This window comes from Corvus kubaryi, unplaced genomic scaffold (genome assembly GCF_017639235.1).
Source record: "Corvus kubaryi isolate FWS band 111438036 unplaced genomic scaffold, C.kubaryi_AGA036_p1.0 65066, whole genome shotgun sequence".
In the NCBI taxonomy this organism is placed as follows: Eukaryota; Metazoa; Chordata; class Aves; order Passeriformes; family Corvidae; genus Corvus; species Corvus kubaryi.
In genome coordinates, this window is record NW_024581737.1 from 189,329 (window position 1) to 201,036 (window position 11,708).

The following is an 11,708-nucleotide window of genomic DNA, read 5'->3' on the forward strand; positions in this document are numbered from 1 at the left end:
AGCCTCCCTCTAGAGCTCTGGGCACACTCATGACAAGCTGCAGAAAATAAAGTAGTTGTTTCCAAGCCCTGAAGGAAAACTGGGAGCCTTTCTGATGGTCGCAGCACATCTCAGAGTCACAGAGCCCACACTCCACTGGCCTTCCTGACAGCACAGCACGTGTCAGGCAAACCAGAGCAGCATCAAAACGCAAAAGCAACAAGCAGTGAAATTGCACAGACTAAGCCTGACCCACACCTGCAGTGCCCCAGGCTGCTGCCCAGCATGGGAAACCTTGTATCCCAGAGAAGGCATTCCAGCCTTGCTGCAGGAAACATCTCCCAGCTTCCTGGTTTGCACAAGGGGATGAGGCATGGAGGCGCCTGTGGCACTCCCAGGGTCACAGCCACCCCCATGGGCAGGGACAGGCCCTTGCTGCTCCTCCTGCCACCCCCACCCATGTCACAGGGAGGGGATGTCTCAGCTTCACTTACCCGGGAGCGGTGGACGGGGTTGTCAAAGTCCGTTCCTTCCGGGGCCAGCAGCAGCCAGCCACCATAAATGGGTTTGGCCTGCAAAGAAACAGCAGAGAAACACTCAGGCACAGTGGAAAATGGCTTAACATGGATCAGCACCATGGGGAATCGATGGTGAGGAACCACGGGAAACTGCAGCAGCCCCAGCACAAAGGCAGTTGTGTGAGCTCAGCGTCCTGCACGCAGGCAAACTCAGCCTTCCCAGTGCAGAAAACGTGGTGTCTGATGGCAACCCGTGGTGTGACACACACTGTGTGCCAATGGGACTAAGACGAGGACGCAGGAGGAGGCAAAACCCCAGCCACAAACTCCAAACACAGCTGCTCTTGCATGGCACCGTGCCCAGAGCACCAACCTCCCGGGTACTGCCGAGCAGCAGAGCCCATCCCCACCAACGGCTCTTCCCATCGGCATCGGCAGCGTGCCTCTACTCCAAAGCAAAAACACACTCCAAAGGAGAGCTCGATGTTTTCCGTTCGTTAATTAAGAGAGGAAAAACTACCCAGCGCTGGCAGTTCTCCAGCTCCCAGCCGCTTCCCGTGCCGTGCACATCCAACTCCCGCTTTCCTGCAGGGGCAGCCCCTGCCAGCCCACTCCCCCCGCCAGCGGTGTCCAGCAGCCCATGGCCGAGCACACAGGAAGGTCAGAGCCGGGAGGAGGGAAAACAGCTCATTCAGCCAGCCGGGAAGAGAAAGGGAAAGAATACTCGGAAAGAACCCTGCAGCACTGCTGCATGTCAGTGGAAAAAAAAAATCCAGGCTCTTTCCACCGCTGGCTTGGATGCAGAAGTAGCCAGGGTGAAGCTGACCCATGCCACGGCAAGCGGTGCGATGGGGATGGGCACTGGGCATGTCCTCCCACACAAAGTCCTGTGGGCACCGCTCCTGCTGCCTGTCAAGCTGTAAACGATGAGCCAACACCTGGCAAGGGCTGGGGCCAAATTCTGCTGCAAGAGTGGCAAGGCATTGCCACACCAGCAAGGCGGCTCCACAGATACCAGGACAGACCAGGAGGGAGGAAACCCAGAGCAGATCCAGCTCCAGGAGACCCTGGGTCTGGGAACACTGCTTTCCACCACAGAACACCCATGCATGACCATCCCAGCCCAGTCAAAAAGTGACAAGGACACACTTTCCCAGCTCCCCTCTAACTGATTCAATTTATCTTGTTGCTTTCATTCTTTTCTGTTCCTTAAAGTTTAAAACTGTATCCAGTTCAGTACCTCCCCTAGATTCCTCCTGCCAGTTTCTGTGGTTTTGTAATGTTAAAAAAAAGTTTCCCCTCTGGAAAAATCCCTGCAAACAATAGAAGAAACTGCCTATGCACCAGAAACTGTCAAATGCATGAAGCACTGAGTAAGCAAACTGGAAACACGCCGGAGGAGACCTTTTACTGTTTATAAAGTGAAAAGAAATAACAAAATCTCTTATCCCCTCCAAAATATGACATACCAGCTCAAGGTGTTGCTCTCCCAGCAGCTGGGAAAACATGATTTGAGAAGACCTTCCTTCCTTCCCCCTTTAAATGAGATTTAAACCAATGAAAACGAAGCGCTGGGATTGGGATCCAATTTGGGGGAGATAAGGGGGCCCAGGGCACCCCTACACCTGTTCCCATGACCACAGTGGGGGCACAGAAAGGCACCTATGGACACCACAACCCTCCCTGAGCTTGGCAAAGGGCCCAGAGCCCCCGTCACCCCCGTCCAGCTCACCTGGATGCTGGTGCCCTGCTCGCCCGTGGCCCCCATGCCACCTCCAGCCGCCCGGCACCGCTCCGTGCCCGGCTCAGTGCCACCCACGCTGCCAGCGCCCCGCAGGTGAGCCACACTCTGCCACTCCCCCGGCACACCCCGCCCCGCGCCCCCACCCAAAGCCGCCCGTGACGCATCCGTGCCCACGCGATGGGAGGACTCCAGAGCAGGGGATCACGCTGCTCCCCGCCACGCTGGGATGTGGCCACGACTACCTGCATGGCCTGGGAAGGGCCAAGCGTCCCAAATTTCTGTCGTGTTTTACAGGGGAAAAGTAGAATTGCAAATGACTAATGATGACCCGTCAGAAATCCTTCAATGGGTCACTGTGACAGGAAATGGGGTCCCCAAATTCCCATGAGAGAAGCTGGGGTGAGCGCTGAGCAGCCAGGGCTTGAGAAGGTCTTACGAGTGGCCTCCACCATACAAGAACAAGAGGATGACAGTGACAACAGAATGTGACATCCCAACAATTGGCACCATCCCACCAAGGCAGCACCCTGGTGATCCTCTGGACAGCCAAGCTGCTTGCAGGGCTCAGCCCTCCTCCACCCCCCAATTTTTCCATACCTCAATTCTCCCCTCCGTGCCCCAGCACAGCTCCTGAATAAGACCGACTGCTCAACCCAGCAAAGCCCTATGAGCAAAAACTCCCCTGACACAAACCACAGCACTGCAGCCATCCCAGAGCACTATCCCAACCCACTCTGAGCAACCCACAGCACCCAGCCCATGTGACAGGCAGCAGGCAGGTCCCAGGGCCACACCAGGGACAGAGTAACAATGGAACCAACAGGGGACATCATCACCAGGGCCAGCAGCAAGCAGCCTTAACCCAGCATTACAGGCATGAAGTCCTGCCCTATCTCAGCCTGGCTCACAACCCCCAGCAGACATTATTTTGCCCTCAGCTACTCCAATTTTAGTTCAAACTGTCTGTAAATAAACACTGAGCACCTGAAATACACACCCTTAACATAGAGCATGGTCATTTCTGTAGCGGGATCACAAAAAACCACCAGTGGGCTACACTCGTTTTGGCAGAAGCATCCAATTTCAGATATTGAAACCAAAATAGCTGAAAGGTATGAATTAGAGCCAGGCAGCGTGGGCAGCCTGGTTCCACCCATCAACAAATAAACACGCAGCAGCGCTTTTTAAAGACAAACCAAAACAAGCTCCTGCTAAAACCAAGCAAATGCCCAGAGAGGTACAAGCCTAAATGAAAGGGATATGAATTAGCACACAAAGTGTCTGAAATAAACTCATCACACCTGCATCGGAATAGCCCTGCTGAAGCAAGGTTTAAAATAAACCCGATGTGGGAGGCAGGTCCAGGAGGGTGTTGGAGCACCAGGATGGAGCTGGAATCACACGTCGTTTCCACTGGCTCGGCTTCCTCTGGAGAGCTCGTCAAGAGGAGGAAAATGCAACAACCAGCACTGAGCAAGAGCTCAAACCAAAAATTCCCTCTTCCAAGCAGATTTGTCCAAATTCACATGCAGGGATGGTGTTAAAGCAACCCCAGAGTTCCCAGGATGCCTTCTGATGCAGGGCTCTGTCTGCTTCCTGGCAGCTCCGGTGATATCCAAAGGGCAGTTCCACGTAGTTTCTACACAGGTAGCAGCCACATTGGGTGCTCAGGCACTGGGTGGGTGGCTTTGCTTTTATCCAGAAGGTACCTGGCTGGAGGGTTAGCCACAAAATGCCGTGGAAAGCAGAGTGGAGAGTGGCTGCTGATGGAGCTGGGGTGGGGTGGGGTGATGCTCACCCCACCACTGCGTGGGAGGTGAGGCCGGTTTGCAGGCCCACAGAGCCCAGTTCCATCCGATCCTGTGGGACTGCTGGAGGCTGACTCAGGTAGAAACACCCCCACGTCACCACTCCCCTTCCTGTCACACCTCTGGGAGTGTCCAGGTATCACATCCCACCTTTGATCCGACACTGGAGCTGGGCTGTGGGGCACCTGCAGCACCTCACCTGCCTCTGAGGTCGCTGTTCCAGCTACTGCATCCATCCCCTCAGCCCACAGGCCCACAATGCATCCAGGGGGAGGACGCTGCCTCCAGCCCAGCGCCGGCAGCACAGCGGGTGGGAGGAAGCAGAGAAGGAAGTGGCCCCAGCTGGGTTTACACAAAGCTGTCAGGCTGCTGTGCTGATGCTGCCCAGGCACGGACAAACCACCCCAACCAGCTCCACCAGCACTGGCAACATGATTCCCAGCAGATGGGGAACTGGGCTTGAAGGACGTGCAGAGCCACTCAGCACTTCCCGAAGCCTAGGGTGATACAGGAACCCTTGCACACCCCCAGGGCTGCAGGGCACCCACTTTCGGAGGGCAGGACGGGTCACAGGATTGTGGCAGCGCATGGAGCACCAGGTCACAGGGTTGGAGGTGGGCTGTGACACCAACCAGCTGCCTGTTGGACAGGCTTTCACACCTCCTGTGGTTTTGGTACCTTCACCTCTTCCCTCCCCATGCAAACCAGCCAGGCATGCAGGACCCAGCAGAGCCACACTGTGCTGGCCCCACAATGCTGCAGGAGCTCATTGCACAAGGTGGAACAGAAGAGCTGTACCAACATCCACATCCCCCTCTTAGGGTGCAGACTCAACCCCACAGCAGAGTACCCACATCCCTGCTGGGGTGCTGGACAGCCAGGTGGAGTGGGATGCCCCCACAGCCAGTGCCTGCCCACCCACCCCCACACGTTCTGAGGGAAGTCCGAATCCATCGCCGGGAGAGACTCCTGGCTCCAAGCGCGTGGTGGGAGGGATAATCTGTTTAGGCTGCCGGCAGACGTAATCAGCCTGTCTCGGGTGGAGGCAGGGCTTGTTTTGTTCAGGCTTGGCAACTGAGCGGGAAGGGGAAGAAAAATGGATTGTTGCATTGGAGCTTTAGGCTCTGCCTCCAGCACTGGGAGCAGAGAGCCCTGTGCACCACAGAAGTGATGCCAGGGCTTCCAGCAGCCCCACAAAAGAACAATGTACCCAGCTTGACCCAGGCTGTGGCTGAATCTATGGTGGAACTTGTTTCATCACCTTTATGGGTCAGCCCAATATTCACCAAAGGAGCCTCTCTGACAGCAGTGCCTGCTGCTCTCCACACCCATGGGAACACAACGGGGTCACAGCTGTCATCCAGATCCAGAGAGAGGGGAGAGTAAGGTCATCATCCCCTGTCTCCTGATCCACTCAGAGCTCCCCAGAGGCAGGGACCCTTTTCTGGCACATTTCAAGGAGAAAGTCACCACAAACACTGGTTGCAACCTCAAAATAGGAAATATGGGTGGTTTCAGCTCCGCTCTGCTCTCAGTTTTGCACACCTTGGAGCCAAGAGAACATCGCTGATGGATGAGTCGGAGCAGCCGTCACTCAGCAGGAATGGGGAAGGTGACACGGTGTTCAGGGAGGGCATGGGATGTGATACCCAAGCAGGCGTTCCTGCCCACAGCACGGCTTCTAGGAACTGAGACAGGCGTCACTTGACATTCTGTGCGCTCCCAGTGGGATGGCAGATGGAGACCCACTGGAGACCTGTGACCATGGCTGTCAGGAGGCTCCACAAACACTGCTGTGCAAACCTGCGCTCCGGCAGCAATCCCAAGAGCCAGGATGAAGCCCAGCCTCAGCAGTTAAGCTGCTTACACCCCTGTTTCCCTGCCTGTACAGCATTTCCCCTCTGCTGTCTGTCACCTGGCGATGCCAAACCCCAGCACGGAGGCTACAGTGCTCCCTCTGAGCATCCACAACCATTCCCAGAGCACAAACACTCTCCTATCCCCCAGTTCCTCATCCAAGTGGCTGCTCACTGCTCCTGGGTTCAGCCCAAACAGGGCTTTTTCCAGGACAAGACCTGGGCAACTCCTGGGGGCCACCCTGGATGATGAGGAGAGTCCCCTCTCCATCCATATCCTGCTCTTCTGCCAAAACACATTCGCACAAGGCAGGCATGAGTCGGCCACTGCCAGAGCTGCAAACCCCCAGCCAGGATTTCACCACCAACACATCTCCACATGCAGTACGAGGCCAAACCAGACTGGACAAACTGGACTTGGAGCACAAGAAGCACCAGGTGCCGCTGCCATGGGCCAGCTGTTGGGCACTGTGCATGGCACAGCCCTCCTTGCACATCGCTAGCACTGACCCAGGCGTCGGCAAACCCCAAAGGATGGAGCTGCCTGGACAGTTTGCTGTGTGGGCACTGGGAGTGACCAACCAACCAGAGGAACAGGAAGGGGAAAGGCTGAATTCACCCTTCATGCAAACAGCCGGCCTCCTTCTGCAAATACCCCTGGTCTCAGGGCTGTGCTCGGGTCCGAGTGCTGCCATTGCCTGGGGCAGTCGGAGCAAGAGCTGGCTGAGGCCGGCTGCGGCATGCATGGGGAATTTGTCAAGCAGCAGCAAAATGAAGCGGGACAGAATGGACTTTGCAATTCCAGCTCCTCCTTGAGCAGCCCCAAAGCTGGTGTACCTGGCAGCGAGCAGGCGTATCTAACCACTTCCCACCACTGGCCTTCCTCAGCGCCTGGGAGAAGCCACAACATCTCTCCACAGTGCTGTAGAGGGGATTTATCACTTCGTCGGGTGCCAGCGCAGATAAGGTGCGGCGCCATGCAAAAACCCAGCAGCAAGTCAGTGAGCAAACGGGACGGTTCTCCAGCACCCAAAGGCGCCGCCATGTCCCTTCCCTTGGGCCAGGCAGAGGTTCAAGTGCACCCCAAATCAACCCCAGCATCCAACACAGCTTCCGAGTGCCCACTGCCCTCCCTGCCTGCACATCACTCTCCAAGGATGGGATGCTGCCCATGGGACAGAGCCACCATGACCCTGCCCCCCCAGCCCTTCTGGCTGTGCCCCCGAAGTCCCTGCCCTCCACAGCCACTGACAGAGGCAAATTTGACATTTGCAAAGAAATCTCCCCCTGTTCAGTGCTAATAATTAGTCAAGTAGAGGCGGATTTTTGCAGCATGATACAAGCAGCAGGGAGCAGGGAATGCAAGCGCAGGGGCTGCTTTCCAGGAAAATGGGGGCTTTTCCTCCTGAAAAGAGCAGGGCTGGAAGGAAAAGTGTGGCCGGGACATGATCCCTCACCCTGTCACCCTTTGGACAATGCAAAGAGTCAGGACAAGACCCCTGCAACACAGGGCATCCCAGCGCCTGGATGCAATGTCCGAGAGCAAAGCCAAGCCTGCGACCCAACGCTGACACACTCCAGCCTCAGGGCTGCTGGCCACCAGCTGCTCAGCATCCAGAACAGTAGGAAAGTGATAATGTCCAATGGAGAAGAGATGGAAATAACCAGCCCCTGTCTGAGCAGGGGTGTCACGGGAAGAGGCAGTGGGAAAAGTCTGCAAGCTCTGTTTTCTAACTGGGTGGTCCTCTGGGCATCTATGCCATGATCTCAAATAAAAAGAAAAAAAGGAAAAAAAAAAGACACTGGTAGCTGGAAAGACGTCCTCAAATTCCTCTATCTGTGCCAGTCCCCACGCCCCAAGAGAGCAAATGCATGGAGAAAATTAAAAGCAACTGCTTTACACTCTGCTCTTCTTCCAATTCAGGCCAGGCGAAATTTTTAGGTTAATTCCCAGCTTGTCCCACGTTGTTGGGGGCTTTATCTTACAGACCAAAGGCATGTGTGTGCAGACATGGATTGACCCGGAGCAGCCAGCGTGGAGAACAGGGACCCGACGGGGACAACGCCACGAGAACCTTGGGGGGCTGCTTGGGGTAAGGGTCCCACTGTACAGGCTGACTTTTTCTTGGAGACAGAAGGCCGGGGGTCCCTGGGAACCATCCATCTTCTCAGGGCAGGTTCTGGAAAGCTGAGCTCCGTATGAGATTTGCAGGTGGTTACAGGGGACTGTGCAGTGCCAGCATAGGCACGTCTCGCCAGGAAAGTGGAAATTCCCACAAAAAGGGAATTTCTCCCTGGATGGGAAAGGAGCAGCGTAACACGAGCTGGCAACGGGTGGGTGGCACAGCCAGGACAGAGCCACCAACAGCATTGTGTCTGCCAGCAACCAGATCCTGCCACCACACAGGATCAAGGGATCTGACAGCCCACGACCCACAGCAACAGATTTTCCCAAAGGGAGAACAGCCACACTGACTGACCCAGTTTTTCCCATGCTGTGTGGGCACCCCAGAAGGTCAAACACAGATTTGGGGGGCGGGGGGCGGGGGCAAAGGCACATCACCTCTCACCTGCAGCCCTGGGAGGGGACAGTCACATCTCCAGCAGGTGCTGGGACTGCATGTAGCTGCCCCAAAACACACTGAGCCCTGTCCAGCAGCACAGTCACGCACAAAAACAACTTGTGAAGGCAGCGCTCCCAGGATTAGGGACTTAGCGTCCGCACAGCCCTTTGAAGTTGGAAGCGCTAAGTCTGATTATTATTAGAGAGCTCCAGCTCATTAATCCTGATGTTTGGGGCTGGATTTCCCCCCTCCCAGCCCCATTCCTAAGCCGGTTCCCGAGTACGACAGAAATCCACTACTACCACTAAATATTTGTGACTCTTTGCAAACATACTCTGGGTCTCTGCCCTGAGCGGCTCCAGCGCCCTGCAGCACCCCGGGAAGCAGCAGGGGCAGCTCCTGACACCCACACAGGTATTTTTATCTAATAAAAATCCAAAAGAGACACAAGTGCGTAAGCGTGAAGTACCTTCACCTTTCCGTCAAGCCAAGTACAAAGGTCAGATGACTCCAAAAGACTTTTCTAGCCTGACTCTAGGTAATCACCAACACTGTCCCTGTCCACAGGGTGAGCAGGACGTGCTGGGCACAGAGCCCCCACGCTGCGGAGTGGGACCCCCCAAACCAACCCAAGCTTAAAAAGAATGAGTTCAAAAGGCAGAGACATTCAGAGCTGTTAAATGAACCGTTATTCCTGGGTGTGCTTCGGAGTGAGCACACCCCCACATCCATCCACGCTGCGATACGGGGCACAGCCTGGGAGGGGAGGTAGGCAGGGTGGCAGGGAAGCGCCGGGGTGGCCACGGCCGGGGGGCTCCTAGGCACAGGGAGCTGCGGGCAGGGCGGGAGGTGCGTGCGTGCATCACACGCTACCGCAGCCACCATCTTATCTGGGAAGCGGGATTACTTCACCCCAGCTGCAAGGGAGAAGCCGAGCAGGACTGCGCCGTTTTCCCAACCGGAGCCCCCCGCGCAGGGCCTGGATCCGGCCACGGGGCTGACCCCGACCCCATGGGAACCGGACGCGGGGGCAGCCCCCCAGGGCCACCCACCACCCTGACGGGAACAAAGCCAACGAGGGGCTGCCCGAAACACGGCCCTGGGTCCCCAGGGAGGTGGGTGGCCCCCGTGGCAGGGCAGGCAGGCACTATGGCGGGCTGCATACCATGCTTTGAGCCCCCCAACAAAAGCAAGTAAGCTTTGTACCAGGAGGCAGCGCAACCCCCGGGCAGCGGGAAGGGGCCGGCCGGGAGCAGGGGGCTCTTCCCGAGCCCCCTCCGGGACGGCTCCTTTGTCTGGGCACGGCCGCGACGCTCCGCGCCGCCCGCCCCTTTCCCGCACACACCACGGCATTTTTTCCAGTGACATTTTTTCCATATTAGCCCTCAGATTTCATGATGCCCCCCCCCCCCCCCGCCGCCCCCCCAGCGAGCGCAGCAATATGTCTGATCTCATTGCCATAATAGGATCGGGAGCGGGGATGGCAGCCCTGTCCCAGAAAGGTGTGGGAGGAGGGAGGGCGGCCCTGTTCCCCTCACCCAAATACCACGGACGGGCTCCCGCACCCCAAAAACGCCCCCCATGCCCCAAACACCCCCTGCCATGGGAGCGCCAGCCTTGGGCCTGCGTCAGGCCTGGGAGGAGAGGAGGAAGAGGAGGAAGGCCCAGCCCTGGCAGCCCCCCAGCGCTGAACCCTCTCCAGAAAGGGGCTGGGGTCCCCTTCCCATGTCCCCGGAAAAGCGGGGGGCTGTAAGGCAGGGGGGTCATGTCCGGCACGTCCAGGAGGGGACGTTTTGTTTTCAACTGAGTTTTTTCCAAGACTTTCAGGATCGTCTGATGGAGCTCACAGGGTATCTCCCACCTGCTGCTGTGCACCCCAAGAGGGGACAGGATCACCCCAAGTGCTGGTGCGGGGCCCCACACGGCCTCAGGGGGTGGGGCCCCAGGGGAGGTGGCAGTGGGGTGAGCCATGGCCTAAGGGACCAGTGGGCACTGTGGGTGCCCCGTGAGACACCTGGAAATCGGTGGGGCCAGCAGGTATCCCATGGGATCGCTGGACACCCTGTGGGACCAGAGAGCACCCAATGCGCTCCTGGACATCCCACGAGCTTCACAAATACCTGTGATTCCCTGTGCTGTCTGTGGGGTCAGCAGGCACCCCAAGGGACCACACACACGGGAGCAGCAGGCACCCGCTAGAATCACTGGATACTGTATGGCACCAGAGAGCAACCATGGGGCTCCTGAACACCCCATAGGATCCACAAATATATGTGGATCCCTGTGCTATCCGTAGGGTCAGCAGGCACCCCATGGGACCACACATCACCCATGGGGTCAGCAGGCACCCCATGGGACTCCTGGACACTCTATGGGACCAGAGTGCATGCGTGAGGCTCCTGAACACCCCATAGGATCCATGGATACCTGTGGGTCCCTGTGCTATTTGTAGGATCAGCGAACACCCCATGGGGCCCCTAGATACCCTATGGGACCAGGGAGCATCCTTGGAGCTCCAAAACACCCTATGGAATACAGGGATACCTATAGGTCCCTGTGCTATCCATGGGACCCCACAGCATCCCTGACAGCCCACGGTATCTGTGGGAGCAGCAGGCACCCACAGGACCCTACAGTATCTGTGTCCAGCACGCACTCTGTGGGACTCCTGGGGATCCCATGGGATCCTGTGCGAACCATGGGGACAGCAGGCACCCATGGCAACCTGTTCTACCCGTGGGACCCCAGGACATCCATGGGACCCTACACTACCCATCGGATCCTGAGCTATCCATGGGGACACCCACGGGACTCTAAGCTACGCAGGGGACTCCCAAGATACCTGTGCGACGCCAGGCTACCCACGGGGCCAGCGAACAGCCCGCGGAGACCCAGGGCACCCTGGGGGCGGGCAGGGGGCGGGACCCCGGAGCGGATTTTGGGGGGGAAAACAGCGGGTTTTGGGGTAAGATCCCACCTGGTTGAGATCCTCGTCGTTGAGCAGGTGGGACTCGCGGGGCTTGAAGCAGTTCTGGCACTTGCTCTTGTTGAAGATGTTGGCCTGGAACTTCCTGCAGGGATTGTCCTTGGCGGCCATGGCGCGGCCCGCGCCCGCTCAGCGCCCGCTCAGCGCCCCGCGGAGCGCCCGCCCGCCGCCGCGCCCATCGCCGCCGCCCCGCGCCCGCGGGGGGCGTCACGCGAACGCAAAAACCAACACAGAACCCCAACGAATACAGCAG

General features: G+C 57.6%; 1 protein-coding gene across 10 annotated transcripts in view; it reads right to left on the minus strand.

Annotated features, from left to right (window-relative positions):
* LOC121672969 (myosin phosphatase Rho-interacting protein-like) overlaps window positions 1–11,702 on the minus strand; it is a 73,979-nt gene extending 62,277 nt beyond the window's left edge. For 6 of the 10 annotated variants that reach the window (XM_042045937.1, XM_042045932.1, XM_042045936.1 and 3 more), the window contains exons 1-2: window positions 11,447–11,702; window positions 474–551 (exon numbers count right to left, since the gene is read on the minus strand). In XM_042045937.1, coding sequence (XP_041901871.1) covers window positions 474–551; window positions 11,447–11,566 — 198 coding nt within the window. In that variant the 5' untranslated portion in view covers window positions 11,567–11,702. Of the gene's footprint in view, window positions 1–473; window positions 552–2,229; window positions 2,330–3,542; window positions 4,035–11,446 lie in introns of those variants that run through there. The other 4 variants (XM_042045938.1, XM_042045939.1, XM_042045935.1 and 1 more) reach the window with 3 other exon arrangements.
* Between the last annotated feature and the right edge of the window lie 6 nt (window positions 11,703–11,708).